Source organism: Oncorhynchus gorbuscha, linkage group LG05 (genome assembly GCF_021184085.1).
Source record: "Oncorhynchus gorbuscha isolate QuinsamMale2020 ecotype Even-year linkage group LG05, OgorEven_v1.0, whole genome shotgun sequence".
In the NCBI taxonomy this organism is placed as follows: domain Eukaryota; kingdom Metazoa; phylum Chordata; class Actinopteri; order Salmoniformes; family Salmonidae; genus Oncorhynchus; species Oncorhynchus gorbuscha.
In genome coordinates, this window is record NC_060177.1 from 63,014,588 (window position 1) to 63,039,308 (window position 24,721).

The window sequence follows — 24,721 nt, forward strand, 5'->3', positions numbered from 1 at the left end:
ATTTGAAATTGCAAGTCATATTACAAAAAAGAAAGCTGGTTGAGTGGAGTCTTATTCAAGAAACAGCTCTTTATTTTAAACAATAAAACATGTAATCAAATGGATAAAAGCTAAAATTGACTGACAAATACAATTGAAAACATTGAAAATATTTCCAACGTTGAAAAATAGACAATGATTAGTACAATTAGGTAAAACATTTACTGCTGTTTGCATACATCAGATTGCTTTGGTGACAGAGGCCAAAATTCGTCCTTTTTATCCACACTTGCGCTTGAATCTGAAAAGATAAGACCAAATCAGCTAAAACAATACTAAATAAAAAACCATGCAGAACCAAAGCAAACCTGGTATAGGTTAAAATACCAAAGATAGCGTTAACGTTAGTAACAGTGATGAAGTGTTATCACAATTTTGTTACCAAACCTTATACCGCACTCCATTACACCAGTATGTGACAAGTGACATTAACAGCCAGATGAGTTGTTTGTGCTCCAATTAGCAATAACACTTATCCCAAACACACAGATTACACCAATTACCCTCTTCTGCACTTCCAGCAGACTTAATTTCTGATATGGGAATACCTGCAACCTCTGGTAAAACATGTAATTTCATTAAGGCGAACTGCTGTTGGGTGACTGGATACAAACTGAAATTACAAGGTAAAGTCAAGTAAATTTAACCGTAGTTACCTTGAATGGTTCCAAGGTTGGAGTTATCAAAAAACTGCTTGGGACAGTTGATCGACATGGATTCAGAGCCTGAACAGACATCGAAGAACTTGCTCTTAGGAGAGTCGAGGAACTTCTTGGGAGAGTTGAGGAACTTCTTGGGAGAGTCAATTAACTTCTTGGGAGAGTTGAGGAACCTCTTGGGAGAGTTGAGGAACTGCTCAGAATTCATGGGAAGGCGGTGTTTTGTAGGAGTACATGGAGACAGAGGCTTGTCTACTACGTCCCTCTTCTTCTCCTTCAGCTTAATTGCTCGAGCCTTCCACTTTGTGATCTCTCCTTGCTGAGTGAACACAAGGCTGTTAAAACAGAGACAAAACAGCAGAGGTCAGTGATATGAGCTCACAAGAAACATCAAAGCATTACAGTAAACTTACAGATCCATCTTCACCTCTCCAATTCTGAAATTTTGCTCTGTAGCCTTTTCAGTTCCTCCTCAAGTTTGTTCTTTTCAAGGAGAATGTTGCTTTGGACCGTGCGTCCTCTGGCGGTTATCAGTCTGGCATGCAGATCCTGTCCCTCATTGACTGCAATAGAATTAAACATCTCAAATTAGGGCTCATCTAAATATTAACTTGCTGTTTTGGCGTCATCTCAAATTCTATGAATAGATTTACATGACTGTTCTCCCTCCTGTTGTGATCTTCTCAGAGTCTCCTTCAGAGTCCTCAGAGCGTCCTCCTTGTGGTTCAGGACCGTCGTCATCCTCAGTAACCTGAGGGGAACAAATGCAGAACGTCCCAAACATGCAATTTTTCCAATGACTCTGGGAGAGATACTCAAATTCAGCAGTGGTACAAATCAGACAAAGAAAGAATACACATTTCTATGACATAGGAGGGCATGATTAAATAAATTAGACCCTACTCTTCTTGGTGTTTAGAGGATGATGCAGTCATCTCCAACTCCATTTTCAAAACTTTAGCCTTCAGCTCTTCATGCTGAAGAGCACTAGGTGATGCTCTTCTCTTAGCCAGAACCTATACCCCAAAATTAAAACATCTTTATACAGTATTGAACACATCCCACATAAAATACAAATAAAAGCTCAGGGTTGAAATTCCACCTTGCACCAAACCTTACTTCAGTCTCTCTGAGTTTCTCTTTTAGGACTTGAATAGAGCCCTCCCTGTCCTTGACTTGTGCACAAGCATCCTGAAGCTCAGTTTGTAGTAGCTGGGTGGCTTGTTTGTGGTTTGAGACACTATTAGCAGCTTTGATCTGGTCCTCTTCCAGCTGATCAACTCTCATCTGCATTTCCTGCAAACACAAAACATACCCGTTGTAAACTAATCATAGGTTCACTTAGAAAAATGGAAATCATCCATGAGATTGAAAACTAGTTAAAATGGTACCTTGATTTCTCCATCCAACTGCTGATGTTTCAGGGTAAGTTGCTGGTTGTCCCTCAGCAGGTCAGCTTCAGTCTTGACGGAGGCACGCTCCAGTATCTGCAATAGAGTAGAGGTCTTACTCCTCTCTTCTTTCAGCTGACTGTCAGCCTGTGCTCGGACCACGCCTAGCTCTTTGAGCAAACCACAGCGCTCATCTCGCAATCCCTGCAAGGCAAGAGGAAAAACCATTCAGACAAACCATGATCAACCTCAAAGATACAATTGTCATTCTGTATGTGGTAACTAAGACTGGAGATTATTGATGGGGTTAACTACCCGGAGAGCCAGTGTGTTGGCCTGTGCCAAAGCAGAGCGCCGGGCCAGCTCTCGCTCCAGGAAATTCTCCACTGCTGCTGAGTCTGGTGAGTGGACCATGCATAGAGCATTCAGCTCCTCGTTGCTCCTCTCTCGCGCCCTCAGCTCCTCTGACACTGCTGCTGGGTGAGCGGCCAGGCTCTCCTCAAGCTTCTTCAAAACACTGTTCATTTTCTTAGAACATGATACAAGATGATTAGTTTCACAACATACAGTATAAAGATATATTTTCTGTTTCATTTTACAGACAAAACCCAACTATGCAGTAATGTGAGGCCCACCCACCTGGAGGTAACCTTCTCTCCTGTCCAACAGCTCTGACAGTCTCTCGTCCCAGACGTCAAGGAGGTCATTCTCAACCACCTTGACTGAGTGACTGGGTGCCTGGGCTCTACAGAGGAGCAGGTCCTGGAGTCTCCTCTCCTCAAATACAGCCAAGTCATTCTGAACCAGGGCTTCAATGTGGGTTTTGTAATCCTTGGCACACAGCTTCAGCAACACCTAAAATGATTTCACTCAATTTAGCAAAAATGGTTAACTATTGCAGTTACACTTTAAATAGCAACTATGACAAAGATGTGATTATTCGTACCTTTGTATCCCACACTGTGTTAGTGATCTGGACAGTAGATCTATTGATATTGCTATAGATCTTTTGTGTGGGCTTTGGAAGAAGGGGCAACAGTTTCAGTATCATGACTTCTTCAACTTGTGTGACATCAACCAAGGGCCCATGTCCAGGCTTAGAAGCACCATTGATAACAAGCTGGAGCCTCACCAGTGACACCTGCAATGGGATAGAATAACTGATTTTATTATGCTGCCATCAAATTAAGAACTTGTAAAGAATTTGAAATATACACTGAACAAAAATATAAAAATCTCAAAGGGTTGGTTGGTTCCATGTTCCAGATGCACAAAAAATGTAATATTTCATGCACAAATTTGTTTATGTCACTGCTAATGAGCATTTCTCCTTTGCCAAGATAATCCAACCATCTGATAGGTGTGGCATATCAAGAAGCTAATGAAACAGCATGATCAATACACAGGTGCACCTAGTGCTGGGGACAACAAAAGGCCACTAAAATGTGCAGTTGTCACACAACGCCACAGATGAAGCCACAGATGAAGCTTCCAACCATTAGCTCTGACAAATTGAAAACTAGTCATTGGCGACTCCATTACCCGCAGTATTAGACTTAAAACGAATCATCCAGCGATCATACACTGTTTACCAGGGGGCAGGGCTACCGACGTTAAGGCTAATCTGAAGATGGTGCTGGCTAAAGCTAAAACTGGCGAGTGTAGAGAGAGAGATAGTTATCCACGTCGGCACCAACGATGTTAGGATGAAACAGTCAGAGATCACCAAGCGCAACATAGCTCCTGCGTGTAAATCAGCTAGAAAGATGTGTCGGCATCAAGTAATTGTCTCTGCCCCCCCCCCAGTTAGGGGTAGTGATGAGCTCTACAGCAGAGTCTCACAACTCAATCGCTGGTTGAAAACTGTTTTCTGCCCCTGCCAAAAGATAGAATTTGTAGATAATTGGCCGATAATTGGCCCTCTTTCTGGGACTCATCCACAAACAGGGCCCAGCCTGACCTGCTGAGGAGTGACGGACTCCATCCTAGCTGGAGGGGTGCTCTCATCTGATCTACCAACAGACAGGGCTCTAACTCCTCTAGCTCCACAATGAAATAGCCAGCCTGCCAGTATAGTGGAGTCTGCCACTAGCACAGTCAGTGTAGTCAGCTCAGCTATCACCATTGAGACTGTGTCTGTGCCTCGACCTAGGTTGGGCAAAACTAAACATAGCGGTGTTCGCCTTAGTAATCTCACTATGATAAAGACCACATCCATTCCTGTCATTATTGAAAGAGATCATGATACCTCATCTCAAAATAGGGCTACTTAATGTTAGATCCCTTACTTCAAAGGTAATTATAGTCAATGAACTAATCACTGATCATAATCTTGATGTGATTGGCCTGACTGAAACATGGCTTAAGCCTGATGAATTTACTGTGTTAAATGAGGCCTCACCTCCTGGCTACACTAGTGACCATATCCCCCGTGCATCCCGCAAAGGCGGAGGTGTTGCTAACATTTACAAAAAAAAAAAAATGTCTTTTGAGCTTCTAGTCATGAAATCTATGCAGCCTACTCAATCACTTTTTTATAGCTAGCTATGTTTTGTCCAACATGTCTCTGGACCCACTCACTGTCACAGTCATACGCTGGACCTAGTTTTGTCCCATGGAATAAATGTTGTGGATGTTTTTCCTCATAATCCTGGACTCAGACCACTATTTTATTACGTTTGCAATTGCAACAAATAATCTGCTCAGACCTCAACAAAGGAACATCAAAAGCCGTGCTATAAATTCACAGACAACACAAAGATTCCTTGATGTCCTTCCAGATTCCCTGTCTACCCAAGGACGCCAGAGGACAAAAATCAGTTAACCACCTAACTGAGGAACTCAATTTAACCTTGCGCAATACCCTAGATGCAGTTGCACCCCTAAACTAAAAAAAAATTCTCGTAAGAAACTAGCTCCCTGGTACACAGAAAATACCCGAGCTCTGAAGCAAGCTTCCAGAAAATTGGAACGGAAATGGCACCACACCAAACTGGAAGTCTTCCGACTAGCTTGGAAAGACAGTACCGTGCAGTACCGAAGAGCCCCTACTGCTGCTCGATCATCCTATTTTTCTAACTGAATTGAGGAAAATAAGAACAATCTGAAATTCCTTTTTGATACGGTCGCAAAGCTAACTAAAAAGCAGCATTCCCCAAGAGAGGATGACATTCACTTTAGCAGTGATAAATTCATGAACTTCTTTGAGGAAAAGATCATGATCATTAGAAAGCAAATTACGGACTCCTCTTTAAATCTGCGTATTCCTTCAAAGCTCAGTTGTCCTGAGTCTGCACAACTCTCCCAGGACCTAGGATCAAGAGACGCTCAAGTGTTTTAGTACTATATCTCTTGACACTGATGAAAATAATCATGGCCTCTAAACCTTCAAGCTGCATACTGGACCCTATTCCAACTAAACTACTGAAAGAGCTGCTTCCAGTGCTTGGCCCTCCTATGTTGAACATAAGAAACGGCTCTCTATCCACCGGATGTGTACCTATCTCACTAAAAGTGGCAGTAATAAAGCCTCTCTTGAAAAAGCCAAACATTGACCCAGAAAATATAAAAATCTATTGGCCTATATCGAATCTTCCATTCCTCAAATTTTAGAAAAGGCTGTTGCGCAGCAATTTACTGCCTTCCTGAAGACAAACAATGTATACGAAATGTTTCAGTCTGGTATTAGACCCCATCATAGCACCGAGACGGCACTTGTGAAGGTGGTAAATTACATTTTAATGGCATCGGACCGAGGCTCTGCATCTGTCCTCATGCTCCTAGACCTTAGTGCTGCTTTTGATACCATCGATCACCACATTCTTTTGGAGATTGGAAACCCAAATTGGTCTACACGGACAAGTTCTGGCCTGGTTTAGATCTTATCTGTCGGAAAGATATCAGTTTGTCTCTGTGAATGGTTTGTCCTCTGACAAATCAATTGTAAATTTCGGTGTTCCTCAAGGTTCCGTTTTAGGACCACTATTGTTTTCACTATACATTTTACCTCTTGGGGATGTTATTTGAAAACATAATGTTAACTTTCACTGCTATGCGGATGCCACACAGCTGTACATTTCAAGGACACATGGTGAAGCCCCAAATTTGCCCTTGCTAGAAGCATGTGTTTCAGACATAAGGAAGTGGATGGCTGCAAACTTTCTACTTTTAAACTCGGACAAAACAGAGATGCTTGTTCTAGGTCCCAAGAAACAAAGAGATCTTCTGTTGAATCTGACAATCTTAATGGTTGTACAGTAGTCTCAAATAAAACTGAAGGACCTCGGCGTTACTCTGATCTCTCTTTTGAAGAACATATCAAGACCATTTCGAGGACAGCTTTTTTCCATCTACGTAACATTGCAAAAATCAGAAACTTTGTCCAAAAATGATGCAGAAAAATGAATCCATGCTTTTGTCACTTCTAGGTTAGACTACTGCAATGCTCTACTTTCCGGCTACCCGGATAAAGCACTAAATAAACTTCAGTTGGTGCTAAATACGGCTGCTAGAATCCTGACTAGAACCAAACAATTTGATCATATTACTCCAGTGCTAGCCTCTACACTGGCTTCCTGTCAAAGCAAGGGCTGATTTCAAGGTTTTACTGCTAACCTACAAAGCATTACATGGGCTTGCTCCTACCTATCTCTGATTTGGTCCTGCCGTACATACCTACACGTATGCTACGGTCACAAGACGCAGGCCTCCTAATTGTCCCTAGAATTTCTAAGCAAACAGCTGGAGGCAGAGATTTCTCCTATAGAGCTCCATTTTTATGGAACGGTCTGCCTACCCATGTCAGAGACGCAAACTCGGTCTCAACCTTTAAGTCTTTACTGAAGACTCATCTCTTCAGTGGGTCATATGATTGAGTGTAGTCTGGCCCAGGAGTGGGAAGGTGAACTGAAAGGCTCTGGAGCAACGAACCACCCTTGCTTTCTCTGCCTGGCCGGTTCCCCTCTTTCCACTGGGATTCTCTGCCTCGAACCCTATTACAGGGGCTTGAGTCACTGGCTTACTGGGGCTCTCTCATGCCGTCCCTGGAAGGGGTGCGTCACCTGAGTGGGTGGATTCACTGATGTGGTCATCCTGTCTGGGTTGGCGCCCCCCCCCTTGGGTTGTGCCATGGCGGAGATCTTTGTGGGCTATACTCAGCCTTGTCTCAGGATGGTAAGTTGGTGGTTGAAGATGTCCCTCTAGTGGTGTGGGGGCTGTGCTTTGGCAAAGTGGGTGGGGTTATATCCTTCCTGTCTGGGGGTGTCCTCAGATGGGGCCACAGTGTCTCCTGACCCCTCCTGTCTCAGCCTCCAGTATTTATGCTGCAGTAGTTTATGTGTCGGGGGGCTAGGGTCAGTTTGTTATATCTGGAGTACTTCTCCTGTCCTATTCGGTGTCCTGTGTGAATCTAAGTGTGCGTTCTCTAATTCTCTCGGAGGACCTGAGCCCTAGGACCATGCCCCAGGACTACCTGACATGATGACTCCTTGCGGTCCCCTGTCCACCTGGCCGTGCTGCTGCTCCAGTTTCAACTGTTCTACCTTATTATTATTATTATTATTATTCGACCATGCTGGTCATTTATGAACATCTTGGCCATGTTCTGTTATAATCTCCACCCAGCACAGCCAGAAGACGACTGGCCACCCCACATAGCCTGTTCCTCTCTAGGTTTCTTCCTAGGTTTTGGCCTTTCTTGGGAGTTTTTCCTAGCCACCGTGCTTCTACACCTGCATTGCTTGCTGTTTGGGGTTTTAGGCTGGGTTTCTGTACAGCACTTTGAGATATCAGCTGATGTACGAAGGGCTATATAAATACATTTTGATTTGATGAGGGAGCGTGCAATTGGCATGCTGACCACAGTAATGTCCACCAGAGTAGTTGCCAGATAATTTGAATGTTCATTTCTCTACCATAAGCTGCCTCAGTCTTTTCTGAGAAATTGCCAATATGTCCAGCCGGCCTCACAACCGCAGACCATGTGTATGGCGTCGTGTGGGAAAGCAGTTCGCTGATGTCAAAGTTGTGAACAGACAGAGTGCCCCATGGTGGTGGGTTGATGGTATGGGCAAGCATAAGCTACAGATAAAACACAATTGCATTATGTCAATGGCATGTTGAATGCACAGAGATAACATTAAAGATCCTGAGGCCCATTGTCGTGCCATTCATCCGCCGTCATCACCTCATGTTTCAGCATGATAACGCACGGCCCCATGTCACAAGGATCTGTACACAATTCCTGGAACCTGAAAATGTCCCAGTTTTTTTTAATGGCCTGCATACTCAGACATATCATCCATTGAGCATGTTTGGGATGTCCTAGATCGAAGTGTACAACAGTGTGTTCCAGTCAATATCCAGCAACTTCACACAGCCATTGAAGAGGAGTGGGACAACATTCCACAGGCCACAATCAAAAGCCTTATCAACTCTTTGTGAAGGAGATGTGTCACGCTGCTTGAGGTAAATAGTGGTCACACCAGACACTGACTGGTTCTGATCCACGCCCCTACTTTTTATTTTATTTTTAAAGGTTTTTGTGACCAACAGATGCATATCTGTATTCCCAGTTATGTGAAATCCATAGATTAGAGTTTAATTTATTTAAACTGTTATTTAAACTGACTGATTCCCTTATGTGAATTGCAACTCAGTGAAATCTTTGAAATTATTGCGTTCATATTTTTTGTTCACTATAAAATCAAGTTCTAGCCCACCTGGAACTTCTGCATTGAACCTTCCAGTCTGGAACACAGTCCCTCTCCTGCCCTGGTGGTACAACAGCTGGTGCTCTGCTCCAGGTTATTGATCTGCTCTGTCAATATGGAGATGGTTGCGTTCGCGTCACTAAGCATCTGGAATGTGTGGGGGGGGGGGGGGGGGAGGATTAATTTGAAAAATGCCACAGCAATTTCAGACAGAGCAGAAGGAATTACTTGTTATGCAATACAATGAAAAACAAACCTTGCGTGCGGTGTCTGCTTCAACTTTGAAGTGAAACTGTCCTTCTTTGAAACCTTTACATTCCTCCTCCAGCTGCTTCATCTGAGGGAAATGCAAAGTAAACATTTAAAACCATTTTAGCCAAAACCACATGTACCAAACCCTCATTCAAGCTTGGTTGCTGGCTCACTCTACTTCTCCGAGATCAGAACAGTCATACAGACTCACCATGTCTATACTGTACTCAAGGTTGTTCTTCAGATAGTTCATGAAAGATGGAAGGAGCCATCTTTGAAAGACAGGGTCGTTTCGGTTTTTGCTGAGTTTATTTAGTTTAACTACGACTCACTTGTTGTTTAAGTTCGTCCTCGTGTTGTTCGCGCTCAGCCTGCTGTTGTGAGTTCAGATGTTGCTGCTGTTCTAATGTCCTCTGGACTTGTATGACCTGGGGCGAGATTACACTTTTAAAAATGATTTCTATAAAAATACACATTTTAAAACTAATACAGGCCTATAAATAATTCTGACTCACCATCTCCATATTTTCCTGCAGGTCTCCCTGAATCTGGGCCCTCTCATCTCTCATGTGTGTGCCTTCTTCCTCTAGCTGCTGCATCTGAACAAAATGTGACAAAACAGTAAACAAGCAACTATGAGATACCATCACCTGGATGAGTAGAGGCTTTTACTGACTTGGGCTGTTTTGTTCCTTTGAAGGACTGGTTCAAAGAAATTACATTCATGGGTCAAATAAATCATGTTTATTTCTTGAGAATAATTTGAGAATTTAAGTTACGCACCAGCTCCACTTTGTCCTCCAGGTCTCCCTTGAGCTGGTTCCTCTCCTCTCGGATTCCCTCCAGTATCTCCTGGAGCTGGTCTCTCTCTTCAGTCAGTGAGGTCACAGTAGAGCGCAGCTTCTCCAACTCCTCTGCATGATTCTGAGAGCTGTCCGTCTTCTCAGACAGGAGACGCTCTCTCTCAGCTCGCACAGACTCAAGCTCCTCATTCAGCTGCTTGGCCTTTATCAGGGGAGGAAACAGGTGAAATGTTTCATCAATATGCATGTGATCTGAAGAGGCTACATGTCAAAAAGGAAAAAGGCTATTAACCTGCTGTTCTAGAAGAGACTCCTTCTGTAAACTTTGGCTCGCTAGGTCAGTGTTCACTTGTCTCTGTTGTCTGAGCTCCTCTTGGATGGAATGGAGAAGTCCCTGAGTCTCTGCAGTCTAGAATAAAGCTAACATGTTAGACTTAGAGCACACTTCAAAGTCAGAGGATTGGTTAACTGGAAAACGTTTGGCTATGGCCTCACCATCTCCAGATTTTCCTGCAGGTCACCCTTCAACTGACACCGCTCCTGTGTCATGGTTTCCAGTTCCTCTCCTAGCTGCTGTAGCTGTACAAAAGTTAAGCACAAATTAAACTTATCCAGTGCTTCAACAATATTCTAACATCACCATATAAAATCATAGACAGAGACTAACTTGTTGCTTAAGTTGAGCTTCTTGATGTTCCCTCTCAGTCTGTTGCTCTGAGTTCAGATGTTGCTGCTGTTTCAATTCCTCCTGGACTTTGATGGACTGGTTTGAAGAGAACAGTCATGGGTCAAATAAGTAATAAATTCTACAATCACAATTGTTGATTTTAAGTCAAGACTTACCATCTCCACTTTGTCCTCCAGGTCTCTCTTGAGCTGGTTCCTCTCCTCTCTGACTCCCTCCAGTATCTCCTGGAGCTGGTCTCTCTCTCCAGTCAGTGAGGTCACAGTAGAGAGCAGCTTCTCCAACTCCTCTGCATGATTCTGAGAGCTGTCTGTCTTCTCAGACAGGAGATGCTCTCTCTCTGCTCGCACAGACTCAAGCTCCTCATTGAGCTGCTTCATCTGAAGAGTAGGTTAGCATTCATATTAGAATCTACACTTCGATTGATGTGACAATGAATTCTGTTGTGCAAGTAAAAGCACATTTTACCTGACTTTGCAGCTCCTCTAGATTTGCAGTCTCCGTAGGTTTCATATTTTCAAGTGCCTCCCGTAGTTCCTCCTGCTTTTCAATCTGAAAAAAAATATATAAAACGTAAACTTGTCATATAAAAAGCTTCGGATTGCAATTAGTGTGAGCATTGTCTAAACCAGTGGTTCTTAACCTGGGATCGATCGAACCCCAGGGGTTCGGTGAGTCAGTCTCAGGGGTTCGGCGGTTCAAGACACACATCTGACTCATATGATTTGTGATGACACGCCCTGCTTGGCCATCATTGGCTGCAGGTGATCACGCTACAACGCTTGGCCTATCTGTGCTGCAGGGAATTTGGTGTGCCCAGTAGTCTACTTGTGACTGTCGTGATGGTATGTCTTGTGATTTCTTTCTTAATATTTGTATCCTTTCATACTTACTATGATCGAGCAAAAAATGAAAGTGGTCGGATTAATATGTACAATATGGATTCACATGTAAACGGAACGTGATGAAAGTCAGCGTCCTAACTGCATGATTTGCAATGCCAAGTTGAGTAATTCTAGTCTAGCACCGGCAAAACTAAGAACACTTCCTTAAGCTGCATGGAGATGGAAAATACAAGAACACAGCGTCGCTGAATTCAAGGTGAAGAGAGTCAGATTGGATGTAAAAGCTACTCTGCCTGTCATCGGCGTTGTACCCATCAACAAACTGATCCTCACAGCATCCAGTTCCTCTCCTAGTTGCTTACCTGATCGCAAACCAGGGCAAACCACACACCATTGGTGAAACACTCATAGAACCAAAATATTGTAGTGGAATGTGTGAACTATGTGCCAACTAGTGCTCTGAGGCACCGCATCTTCAGTGAGCTGTGTAAAGAAATGGGCTCTGAATTCGAGGTACTTCTGTACCATTCTAACGTTCGGTGGAGTCCCGGGGACAGGTGCTGAATCGTGTTTTTGCCGTGCGTGTGGAATTAGCCCTGTTTTTGCAAAAGCACCAACATTGTCATGCAGATTGCTACAAAAATGAGTTAATTCTCATTTTAGCGTACATGGCTGATATCTTGAAGCTCTCAATCATCTCAATCAAAAGATGCTGGGCGGTGGAGTCAACATCATCTTCAGTCAGGAGGAAAACCTGAAGGCTTTTCAAAAAAGCTACCGTTATGGAATTGACGAACAGAGAACGATAACTTCGCAAACTTTCCCCTGCTGGACGACTGTGTAAGTAAGATCGAAGGTGTATCTGGAATCAGAGACATTTCTGTACCTGCATGAACTGAAGCAAGCAATTGTCACACACTTAGATGAGCTTCCAAAGTCTCTCGACGGATACTTTCCTACAATAGAGTCATATCCATCATGGGTGAGACAGCAGTTCACGTTTAGTGTTGAGACAACAGATGTCAATGATGAATACCTCAATGAAATCATTGAAATTCAGCAGAGCCAGGTTCAACAGCAACTCTTCAGAACAACAATGCTTTCAACATTTTGGTGTCAACAAAAGTAACGTAACCCTGTTATTGCTAAGAAAGCCATCAAGATTTTCATACCGTTTGTTACAACATATCTTTGCGAGCAATCCTTTGAGGATGCTGGACATAAAACGAAGAAAAGGAACAGACTTTGTTGCAATAATGACATGAGAGTGGCACTTGCCAAGGTGAAGCCGCGCATTTCTGAACTGGTCTCTGAAAGGCAACAGCAGAAGTCACACTGATTTGCAGTAAATATTCATTATTATGTTTTTGTTTTTGTGTGAAAATCATGTTTTGATGATTTTGTTCTTTGAACACAGTGATGTTGACGCACGGTTCATTTTGTGCACCAGTAAATATATATACCTATGTTTTGAATTAGAAAAAATCATAATTTATTTTTCCAATTAAGGGTTCGGTGAATGCGCATATGAAACTGGTGGGGTTCAGTACCTCCAACAAGGTTAAGAACCACTGGTCTAAACATTCTGTGTAATCCATCATTCACCATCTTCACATTCTCCTCCAGGTCTCTCTTGAGCTGGTTCCTCTCCTCTCTGACTCCCTCCAGTATCTCCTGGAGCTGGACTCTCTCTCCAGTCAGTGAGGTCACAGTAGAGAGCAGCTTCTCCAACTCCTCTGCATGATTCTGAGAGCTGTCCGTCTTCTCAGACAGGAGACGCTCTCTCTCAGCTCGCACAGACTCAAGCTCCTCATTCAGCTGCTTAGCCTTTATCAGGGGGTAAAACAGGTGAAATGTTTCATCAATATGCAGGTGATCTGAAGAGGCTACATGTCAAAAAGGAAAAAGGGTATTAACCTGCTGTTCTAGAAGAGACTCCTTCTGTAAACTTTGGATCTCAAGGTCAGAGTTCACTTGTTTCTGTTGTCTGAGCTCCTCTTGGATGGAATGGAGAAGTCCCTGAGTCTCTGCAGCCTAGAATAAAGCTAACGTGTTAGACTTGGAGCACACTTCAAAGTCAGGATTGGTTAACTGGAAAACGTTTGGCTATGGCCTCACCATCTCCAGATTTTCCTGCAGGTCACCCTTCAACTGACACCGCTCCTGTGTCATGGTTTCCAGTTCCTCTCCTAGCTGCTGTAGCTGTACAAAAGTTAAACATTTAAATACAAATGAAACTTATCCAGTGTTTCAACAATATTCTAACATCATCATATAAAATCATAGACAGACTAACTTGCTGCTGAAGTTGAGCTACTTGATGTTCCCTCTCAGTCTGTTGCTCGGAGTTCAGATGTTGCTGATGTTTAGGTTCTGTATGTACTTGTATGATCTAGGGGGAACGCATATTCGTTTTACATCCCCACTCACGGCTTGATGCGCCAATCTACACCCCAAAAATGGCCTTACGACTCACCATCTCCACTTTGTCCTCCAGGTCTCTCTTGAGCTGGTTCCTCTCCTCTCTGACTCCCTCCAGTATCTCCTGGAGCTGGTCTCTCTCTTCAGTCAGTGAGGTCACAGTAGAGAGCAGCTTCTCCAACTCCCTTGCATGATTCTGAGAGCCGTCTGTCGTCTCAGACAGGAGACGCTCTCTCTCAGCTCGCACAGACTTTAGCTCCTCATTCAGCTGCCTTATCTTTGTGATTGGTTTTGGAGATAAAAAATATATTCAACCTACACATTGGTTGCATTTAGGTAGTACATCGTGGCGACAACTGACTAAGAACCTCACCTGGTTTTGAAGCTCTCCTAGACAGGACGTATTCTCTGGAACATTTATGTTGTTCAACCTTGTCTCAACATCTGCATTCTGAGTCTGAAGTAGTTGGATTTTCCCCTGTAGCGATTTGATCTTCTCTTGAGCCTCCCTTAGTTCCTCTTGATTCTCAATCATCTAAAACAATGGTTAAAAAATGAATTGCATTTACATGCACACGTTTCAAAAAAAGTAAAGTAAGAGCAGATTACTGATTAAAATCTTTGTACAACAAGCACATTTCAACATCACGTCTCTTATAAATAACGCAGTGTATAATATTTCCTCACCATGTCTACATTGTCCTGAAGGTCAGTCTTCAGCTGGCTCCGCTCCTCTTTAACAGCTTCCAGTCGCTCCTCTAACTCCTTCACTGCCTCTAGTTGCATCTATCGGCAACAATGTAAAGCAATAATTAATAAACAAATACAGTTGAACCATGGTGTTTGGCATCACCTGAATATACAGTGTACAAAACATTAAGAACATCTTCCTAATATTGAGTTAATAACCCACTGCGCTTTGGGCCCTCAGAACAGCCTCAATTCGTTGGGGCATGGACTCTACAAAGTATCAAAAGCATTCCATAGGGATGCTGGCCCATGTTGACTCCAATGCTTCCCACAGATGTGTCAAGTTGCCAGGATGTCCTTTAGGTGGTGGACCATTCTTGACACGGAAAACTGTGCTTGAAAAAAAACCTGCAGCGTTGTAGTTCTTAAATAATTTGTCATGCCATTCACCCTCAATGGCACACATACACAATCTTTGTCTCAAGGCTTAAAAATCCTTCTTTAACCAGTCTCCTCCCCTTTATCTACAGATTGAAGTGGACTTAACAAGTGACATCAATAAGGGGTCATAGCTTTCACCTGGTTAGTCAATGTCATAAGAGGTGTTCTTAATGTTTTGTGCACTCAGTGTATAAACAATGACTTACCTGCAAACGTAGGTCAGTCTCCTGATGTTCTCTATGGGGCTGGTGTGCCGAGTTCAGATGTTGCTGTCGAACAAACACATGTATTCTGTCAAATCACATGGATACACAAAATAGGATAAAAGCAGAAAATATGGATTTCAATAGATATAAAAGTAACTCAGACTCACCATCTCTACATTGTCCTCCAGGTCTCTCTTGAGCTGGTTCCTCTCCTCTCGGATTCCCTCCAGTATCTCCTGGAGCTGGTCTCTCTCTCCAGTCAGTGAAGTCACAGTAGAGAGCAGCTTCTCCAACTCCTCTGCATGATTCGGAAGGCTATTGGTCTTCTCAAACAAGAGCCTCTCTCTCTCAGTTCGCACAGACTCAAGCTCCTCATTCAGCTGCTTCATCTGAAGAGTAGGTTAGCATTCATATTAGAATCTACACTTTGATTGATGTGACAATGAATTCTGTTGTGCAAGTAAAAGCACATTTTTACCTGACTTTGCAGCTCTAGATTTGCAGTCTCCGTAGGTTTCATATTTTCCTCTTGATGGTATATCTTTTCAAGTGGCACCCGTAGTTCCTCCTGATTTTCAATCTGCAAAAATATAAAAAGTAAACTTTTAATACAAAAAGCTTCCAATTGCAATTAGTGTGTGCATTTTCTAAATAGTGTATTTACATCGATCAATCACCCACCATGTCCACATTCTCCTCCAGGTCTCTCTTGAGCTGGTTCCTCTCCTCCCGGAGTCCCTCCAGTATCTCCTGGAACTGGTCTCCCTCTTCAGTCAATGAGGTCACAGTAGAGCGCAGCTTCTCCAACTCCTCTGCATGATTCTGAGAGCTGTCTGTCTTCTCAAACAGGAGACGCTCTCTCTCAGCTTGCACAGACTCAAGTGCATCACTCAGCTGCCTCATCTTTGAGGAGAAAAAAAGGTAAGATCTAATTGTTTTATTACAAAACAACTGAAGAAACATACTACTAAAATGAAAGTCAAATAAACTAACTGAAATGTTTCATCAATATGCATGTGATCTGAAGAGGCTACATGTCAAAAAGGAAAAAGGCTATTAACCTGCTGTTCTAGAAGAGACTCCTTCTGTAAACTTTGGCTCTCAAGGTCATAGTTCACTTGTTTCTGTTGTCTGAGCTCCTCTTGGATGGAATGGAGAAGTCCCTGAGTCTCTGCAGTCTATAGAGGAGAGAGTAATATCACATTAATATAACTGGCACTTCCATGTTTTTGTTTAGTTAGCTACACCATCAAAGTGCAGTGGTTGGATGAACAAAAACACAGACATGGCCTCACCATTTCCATATTTTGCTGCAAGTCACTGTTCAACTGGCTCCTTTCCTCTGTCATGGTCTCCAATGCAGCTCGTAGTTCCTGTATCTGTACAAATGAGAAAGATAACAATTTAAATCTTCCATTTAAAAATGATCCCAGGCCATAACTTGTATAAAGACACTGACTTGTAGCTGATGTTGATCATCTTGTTGGGCACATGACTGCTGTTCTGAGTTCAGATGCTGTTGCCGTTTTAGTTCTGCCTGGACCTGTATCACCTCCTCACTCAGCTGCCTTATCTGAAGTACAAATGAACCTAAATTGTAAATACCTACTGTAAGGAGACAGCTGAAATGTGTTGTTTTGAGAGGCACTGCACCTGATCTTGGTGTTCCTGGGATAAATTGTCATATTTTTCCTTGGATGATTCACTGTCAGCAAGCTTCTCCTCCAACTCTTTCATGACTTGTTGCATTCCACACAATTGATCTTCAATTGATGCACGATACTGTTCATTCTCCTTCAGCTAAATAAAAAAATTCATTGTTGAAGGACAGCCTTATAGAAGATTCAACAAACACATTCAAGATCATGTGATTTAACAAGGACCAAAGAACAATTTACTCTCAGGCTGGACTCTTCCACAGTAGTCAGAAGCTGACTGTTCTCCAGAGAGGAGCACGCCAAGTCCTTACGGAGAGTCTCCAGTTGCTCAGTGATGTCGGTGCACTGCTGGGTTAGGTCGTTTTCCCTCAACTCTGCTTTGCTCAGATCACCTTGAAGTTTGACTAGCTGCTCCTGGGAGCTCTGGACATGTTCTCTGAATTGATGAGCTTCCTCCTCACTGCAGGCCTTAGCAGATACCAGCATGTCTCTCTCTTTTTGGACTGCACAGAGGTCCTCCGTGAGATCACATACCTGAACAGCCAGAAGACATTAAAAGATAGCACTTCTTTAAAAAAAAAAAGTCTCTGTTCTACGTCAGGGATCATAAAACAATTTCTCTTGGGCGGATGGTCAGGGGGCGAGAACATAATTTGTAGACTACAAATTGACCGCAAGAAGCCCAAAACAATCATTTAAAACATCGATTACATACATCTCTCTACTATGTGTGGGAATACATTGGAACAGAATTCCAAAATTAAAATCAGTTGAACATGATTTGCTGGGGTTTTTACCATATTCTATGTACAACATTTTTATATACATACACATATACATATATATATGTAAAATTACAATACTTGAGCGGCCAAATTATAAACATTTGGGAAACTGTTCTACATCGTGTCAAACAGGTTTACCTGCTTCATAAAACTGTTGACTTTATCTGGAAGATCCTGCAGTGCACTCAAATCCTCGATCTTAGCTTGTAGGGTTCGCTCATCTTCATGAGACTTCTCCAGCTCTTTCTTCAGGTCAGCAACTGTTTTCTCAAGTTCAATGCGGTCTATAAGATCTAAGCAAAAAGAGGACACACCATGTTAGATAGGTCATTCATTAACTACATGGCAAATAAATGAAAGGCTGGAGAAGAGGAAATACTATACAAAAGACAAACAAGAGTACCAACTTTTGGGAACTTTCCCATCCAGAAGGGTAGTAAGCTTGGTGTTCTCCTCAAAGGCTCCCTGTAACTCCCTCTGAAGGTCAACCTGCATCTTTTTGAAGCTCAATTTTTCTGCCTCCAACTGATGTCGAAGGACATTCACCTGAGCTTCCATCCTCTCATAGCCAGCAGTTAGTGTGACCTGAAAGCAAGGCCAGAGCATAACGTTAGGGGTAATACAACATGATAATGGTCCATCTATGGAGTGCAGTTTACATTTAAATACAGGCTGCAGACTGTCATATTGGCACAGAAGTAGGGGAAACTTACAGCCCTCTCTTTGAGTGATATATTTTCACTGCGCAGGTGGGCCCACTCCTTCTTAGTGTCCCGGCTCAACCCCTCAGCATCATCCAGAGAGCGTCGCAGCTGCTTCACTTGTTGGACCAAGTCAACGTCACTCTTAAGAGAAAAGTATGATGGCTATGTTACACCAGGGTGGTGCTGCAACAACCATTGTGAACACGTCAAGAACAAATCAATTAACAAAAATGAATGTACCGATCTTTGTAGTTCCTCTGCCCAGTCGCCTTTCTTTTTCAGCTCCTCGGACATTGACACCAGATTAGCCTAGGGATGGATCAGATTTGGCAAATCAAACCGCCATGCAACCAAGCACTCATTGACAAAACAGACCCACAAGACATCTCGTTAGATGCAGCTTTTTGCTTCTGCCTAAACATTTCATAGTTTTACCTCAAGCTCTTGAGATTTGCGTCCAGAGGCCTCCATGGCCTTCTTTAAGGAGGAAATGTCATTCAGTAGTTCTTTCTGTAGGGTTAATAAAAGCCAATGAGTGCAAAGCTACAAACCAGCAAGGGAGCATTTCAGAAGTGCTAGTAATCTTAATGACTTCTAATAAGTCCCTAAGATACGATATTTATGGACTTGCAATTGGCTTATACCATACATAGTAGATTCCAATTTTAATTACTACATTGAAATAAGTTGGTTATAGAACTTTTGGCATATCTAGGCAATCTACGCAGCAGTCTATAACCTCATATTCTCTTTTGCTCTCTTCTTCCAAAGATTGGAATTCATCCAGCTCTTTCTTCTCCTCCATCTCCTGAAGAAGTACAGCCTTTTCTTTTTTCAACTTTTCAGTCTGTTCCATTAGGATGTTGAGCTCCTGCTTGAGACAATCACGCTCAGTAGCAACCATTTCCTGTCAACAGACAGCATAGTGAGGTGAGAGTATTCAGGAAAATAAATAAATATATATATATAAAAATAGCTATATACCTTCTCAGACACCAACGTCTCACAGAGTTGAATGGTCTCTTCAAATCCCTTTTTCATCTGTAAAAAAAATATATATAGTTATACATGTTTTTCATTTAGATTAAAGGATTCAACATTCTGTACAATAAAACAGTGAGAAGGAATTGGTGATCACCAACCTGGTCCTGTGCATCAGCAGGCATTTGAGAATTTTCTAGCTGCTTCTCCAGTTCAGCAACCCTCATCTCGAAAGTAGCCACCTTCTCCAAGGCTTCCTGGTTCTGCTGAGTCTCATTGTCCAACTGTGCATCAGCAGGCATTAGTGACTTTTCTTCTAGCTGCTTCTCCAGTTCCACAACCCGCCTCTGAAATGTCTCCACTTCCTCCATGGCCTCCTGCTTCTGCTGAGTCTCATTTTCCAGCTGGAGCTCCAGACAGGACACCTTCTCAGACAATTTGTTCAGTTGGTTTGGAGATAAAAATTCACTAGAAAAGAAGAGAATGTAGGAACATGAGTATGAAGGACAATAAGCCGTAAGGAATGTGTAAAGATAAAATGGCAATAGTCCATGTTCACCTTTCTGCAAAACCACGCATGGTCAGATTGCTCTGGTTCATCTCCATGTCAAAGGTAGAATCGAACTCCTCGCCATCTGAGAATACACAAACAAAAAAACAAGCAATTGATCGGGATTCATGTACCAGTACGGCCAGTGCCCGACTTACACTGAAATAGTTTCCGGTACTACTTTTTACTGCAACAGACCAGAGGACATTTCTTCCAAAAGTACAATCTGTGTCCTCATATGGTGCGGCAGGGTAGCCTAGTGGTTAGAGCGTTGGACTAGTAACCGAAAGGTTGAACGTACAAATCTGTCGTTCTGCCCCTGAACAGGAAGTTAACTCACTGTTCCTAGGCAGTCATTGAAAATAAGAATGTGTTCTTAACTGACTTGCCTAGTTAAATAAAGGTGAAAAACAAATAATAAAAAGGTGCAGGAGCACCACAATATACAATTTATTTTGTGTATTTTACCTCCCATTTCTCCCCAATTTTTATCTTGTCTGAGCACTGCAAGTCCCCAACAGGCTCGGGAGAGGCAAAGGTGGAGTCATGCGTCCTCCGAAACGTCACCCGCGCTCCTTAACACCCGCCAGCCACACCAATGTGTTGGAGGAAACACTATTCAACTGGCGACTGAGATTGGTATTAAGTATATTTTTCCTATGCGTACTTACCTTCATTCTGCTCTGTCAAGACAGACATATCAGCTTTTCTCTTTTTGAGAAAAGGCTCAGCAAAGCTCAGATCCGACTCTCCAGCATGGTGGAAGGCTGGTGATGGCAGTTTTCCACCCCACGTAACCCTGCGTTTCGGCATCTTTACAAACAGACATGATTAAACATAAAAATAAAATAGGTACTAAAATAAAGGAATAAAGGATCATATACTTATCTGCAAGGCACTAAAAGTCTACCTTTTTGATGGTAACGAAGTTTTCCGAAGTAACTAGAAGTTTGGCTAAATTCTTATACCGGTCCGCTTGTTCTCTTTGGAGCTGATCCTTCTCTTGCAAAATCTGGGACAGAGTCTCCTTCTCTGTCGCAGTTGTTTGAGTGACTGATGAGACCTTAAGGCAGTGTACAAAAATAAAAAAAAGTTAAATTTACAAATACTTGGAGAGCCGGAAACATTTCTAAAGAACCCCAATAGCCGGTACAGGTAGACTTGCCTCAAGAAGTCTGCGCTTGAGTTCTACAATTTCATTTCTGTATCTTCTCAGAAGGGCTCCGTCATCAGAAACCTCTGTGACATGCGGGTCATTCTTCATGTTCTTTGCTGCACTAGCAAACTAGATTGTAGAGATGGGCAGTTGATTAGGTAATGTAACATTTGTCTTATATTAAAACATTTAAAAATAAGGATTTATGATGGAAGTCTGACAAAAAAAAGTCACCCACTTGGAGTGTGCTAAGTGTTTCTTCCAGAGTAACTGGGGTGATGGTGCAGATGATGACAGTTTTTGCATTTCCACCCAAGGAATTTTGGAGAATGCGGGTGAGTTTACTGTCCCTGTAGTTAGTGAAACCCCTGAATGTATGGATAAAATGACATTAGTGAACATTAAACACATGGCACAAGTTAAGCTAAAAAAATGTTTTTTTTATAAATTACTAACACCTACTTCTGGGTTTCATCAGACAGTTTCTTGATCACCTGACCGAGGGTGAACAGGCTGCGATTTATATTACATCCTTCTTTGAAACGTGTACCTACAATATCAGATGTCAAAAAATACCAAAAGCAACTGAAATTGACCACCAAATGAAGTCTGTTCAGACTCCGATATTTCACACTGTTGTTACATTAGCACAGGTATCAAACCACTTACCTTCAGCACCTGTTTGACTTGCTCGCTCAGTCCCAGCCAGGTCAACCAAATTCTACATGAAAATGAAGGCTGGTAAGAAAAAATACAAAATATCGGAGTTCACAAAACACACTTGACTGTGGCAGCTTACCAAATGGGACACAATAATGGCGCAGTCTGAATTTTCACCAGATGCAGAGTCACCACTGTCACGACTCTCCAAGATCTAAGAAAAAGCATCAGCATCATCTCCAGCACAGATACCAGAAATGCATTGTCTATTGTGATGTATAACAAAATGTCTCACCATGCGGAAAATTGTGTGCGAACGACTGCTTCGCTGGTTCATTTTTGTCTTTCCATAATGGCGATTCTCTAGCGGATACATTTAACATCAAATAGAATAGTGTCAGTATGTTCTTCAAGCAATACATACATGGACTATACTTAGTCTAGCATGATGAAATAAGGAAGAGTATTTTACTTTCTCCTTTTCTAATCCACGCAAGGGCTTGCTCGGGAGATGTCACCAGTTCCTCAGTTAGGTCAGCAACATAGACATTTTTCTGCAAAGACAGGCATTTCACCATTTATTCCACAATTCAAAATACCAGGGTTGTAAACACTAGTTCAAAAGTTGCAAAACGTTCTGTTTTGCAACTAAAACAAGAATTTCTGGTTCTAGGTCTCGAAAACCCTCATCTGGAGATTAAAACACAGCTTCATAATTGTAGTTAATGTTTGGAAACGTCAATAATTGTCGCTAGAAACGGTTTTGAAACGTATGCTGATATTCCCCTTATCTTTCATATCAGCAAGAAACAGTCTTTCAAATAAAAAATATGCACCTACTGAATCAGTTTTGCACAGATCCATATGCTGTGTGCCTCCAGTTGACGAAGTATACTTCCTCCTCTGTTACACTTACACAGGTGTTCGGGGCACGCTAGATTGCCAATTAGCACAGGTGACCGCCTATGCCTTCTGTAAACAAGTGCTGTAACATGGAGATATGGCCATGTGGGAATACTAACCATAAAAAAATGATGTGTAGCAATTTAACTTTTTTTGCTGATATGAAAGATATGTTCCTCATGTTTTCAAAACTGTACCGCAAGTGATGCATTTTGACATTCAGAAAGAGCGTTGGGACTCTTATCAAAACTCCCTCGTCCAGAAGATACTGACGTCAATAGGCGCTAAAAGGTAGTTAGCGTCTATGAATGGGATATGTAGGTCCATCCCTGTTTTGTTCACTTTGAGAAACATCTTTCACAAGAATCAGTGTAATGAATACACCCCAGTCATATCTTTATTATCGTCTAAAAGTTATATTGTCTTACAATATATCCATCAAACTTACATTGTTTCCCTCTCGGATCTCTAAAGGTTTCCTTTTCCAATTGTCACAGAGCAAATCTGTCACTGTTTCATTGTAGATCTCCAAGTATGACACCCTCAGGAGGAACTCCTTTTTTGGACACTAAAGTAAAAACGAAAGCAAACCACTTATAACACTAAACACGTGCATATTATATAAAATAAACAATCTACTACTACTCACATTTTTTATCGTCTGGAAGACATCCTCCATGGCAAGGGGTATAACTCCTGGAGTAAGAGAACTCCCCATCATAGTGAAAGTCTTTCCAGATGAAGTTTGTCCATAAGCAAATATTGTTCCTGAGAAAATAATGTATGCCACTTAATATATATGTCAACAAACAAGTTAACCCAATAGAGATTTCAAATACAACTATAGTGTTACTAAATAGTGTTCATATAGCCAGCAGCATACCACTGCTGGCTTGCTTTTGAAGCTAAGCAGGGTCGGTTCCTAGATGGGAGACTAGACGCTGCTGGACGTGGTGTTGGAGGGCCAGTAGAGGTACTCTTTCCTCAGGTCAAAATAAATATATCCTAATGCCCCAGGGCAGTGATTGGGGACACTGCCCTGTGTTAAACAGGTGTCCTGACACTGATCACTAAAGAGCCCATGGCACTTATTGTAAGAGTAGGGGTGTTAACCCCGGTGTCCTGGCTAATATCCCAAGCTGTCCCTCATATACCATCAGCTTACAATTGGCTCATTCATCCTCCTCCTCTCCCCTGTAACTATTCCCCAGGTCGTTGCTGTAAACGAGAATGTGTTCTCAGACAACTTACCTGGAAAAATAAATAGAATTAAGGTCAAAATACTGTAATCTGAGAAGATAATGTATCCTTCCTTTACCATTATAACCTTCAACAGCGGAGACAACAAGAGGCTTTGCAAGTTCCTGGTAAAGCTGCAGAGTTGTTTCTTCGGCATTAAATACACGGTCTGTCAGGGAAACAAATCAGAAGCATAAGTGATTGCCTACACGTTCAGACACAGTATGACAGACAGCATTCATCCTCGCTTTTTTGAAAACTCACCAAAGCTGAAGTTCTTGGTAAGATTTCCATCGTCGACCTGATGAATTGTCTTCTTATCCGTTTTCCAATAAAACTTGACTGGCTCAGCGCTTTCTGCAGCAGATTCCTCCCTACGACGAATGTAACGAACGTTAGATATCCGCAGACAAAGCTAGCAAGCTAAGTTCTCAAATGTATCAGTTTTTATACAATGTAGCCGACATAAACCACAGCATTTTCCAACTTTGGCTTTGTTAGCTTACTAGCTAACGTTAGATGAAATAGCCATCTGCCAGAGCTAACCGGCTAGCGAATGTTACGATACCTAACGTTACTCACAATTGCTAGCTTATTCTTTACTAACGTTAGCTAGTAAGCCAGCTAGCTATATTTAAAAAGTTCAGAAAATAGCCTCACCTTTCTATCAGAGGTCGAACCCGTACACAGACTTTGACAGCAGATTCCTCTGCCATTGTATATATTTAAAAAATACGTCCCTTTCCCCGGAGGCTAACTAAATACCTTTCACTCGATGAATAACGTTAGCTTTCTGGCTAGATTCAAAAGTTGAGTTTGAAAATGTGCGCACTGTCTTATCCTTTGTTTTCATTGGACGGCGTCATAATTCGGAAGGCTGCATATTACAGGGGTGTGGGTTCCGAGGATAGCAGGCTTTTCATAACGCGCTCACTGTATTAAA

General features: G+C 42.3%; 1 protein-coding gene across 7 annotated transcripts; it reads right to left on the minus strand.

Moving 5' to 3' along the window:
- Positions 1–46: 46 nt before the first annotated feature.
- cenpe (centromere protein E) lies at positions 47–24,593 on the minus strand. 7 transcript variants are annotated; one of them, XM_046350601.1, is made up of 60 exons: positions 24,439–24,593; positions 24,043–24,152; positions 23,858–23,947; positions 23,189–23,307; positions 22,988–23,107; positions 22,109–22,190; positions 21,932–21,999; positions 21,776–21,850; positions 21,646–21,697; positions 21,439–21,526; positions 21,215–21,344; positions 20,986–21,105; positions 20,731–20,883; positions 20,492–20,633; positions 19,830–19,905; positions 19,432–19,738; positions 19,274–19,330; positions 19,029–19,160; positions 18,725–18,799; positions 18,530–18,598; positions 18,299–18,430; positions 17,993–18,170; positions 17,724–17,878; positions 17,041–17,334; positions 16,796–16,942; positions 16,602–16,715; positions 16,438–16,521; positions 16,204–16,320; positions 15,824–16,045; positions 15,621–15,722; positions 15,310–15,531; positions 15,143–15,205; positions 14,493–14,591; positions 14,179–14,340; positions 13,861–14,082; positions 13,681–13,776; positions 13,503–13,586; positions 13,302–13,418; positions 12,990–13,211; positions 11,008–11,091; positions 10,698–10,919; positions 10,522–10,617; positions 10,350–10,433; positions 10,147–10,263; positions 9,835–10,056; positions 9,567–9,650; positions 9,384–9,479; positions 9,056–9,136; positions 8,809–8,946; positions 3,036–3,230; positions 2,729–2,944; positions 2,405–2,617; positions 2,090–2,293; positions 1,818–1,994; positions 1,602–1,714; positions 1,352–1,449; positions 1,126–1,261; positions 696–1,033; positions 543–596; positions 47–280 (listed from the first exon to the last, which is right to left on the minus strand). In XM_046350601.1, exons 1-60 carry the CDS (start codon positions 24,492–24,494, stop codon positions 201–203), a joined length of 8,001 nt encoding a protein of 2,666 aa, XP_046206557.1. In that variant the 5' UTR covers positions 24,495–24,593; the 3' UTR covers positions 47–200. The 7 variants fall into 7 exon arrangements, with proteins under 7 accessions (XP_046206557.1, XP_046206556.1, XP_046206555.1 ...); XM_046350600.1 differs by having other exon boundaries at positions 9,567–9,644; positions 19,029–19,196; XM_046350599.1 differs by having other exon boundaries at positions 19,029–19,196.
- Between the last annotated feature and the right edge of the window lie 128 nt (positions 24,594–24,721).

Coding starts and splice junctions, on each gene's coding strand:
- cenpe (XM_046350599.1), bottom strand. CDS start 24,494: ATGGCAGAGGAATCTGCTGTCAAAGTCTGTGTACGGGTTCGACCTCTG. Junction 16,943..17,040: donor TGGAAGAGTCCAGCCTGAGA/GTAAATTGTTCT, acceptor TTTTTTATTTAG/CTGAAGGAGAATGAACAGTA. Junction 1,034..1,125: donor AAAATTTCAGAATTGGAGAG/GTGAAGATGGAT, acceptor CTGTTTTAACAG/CCTTGTGTTCACTCAGCAAG.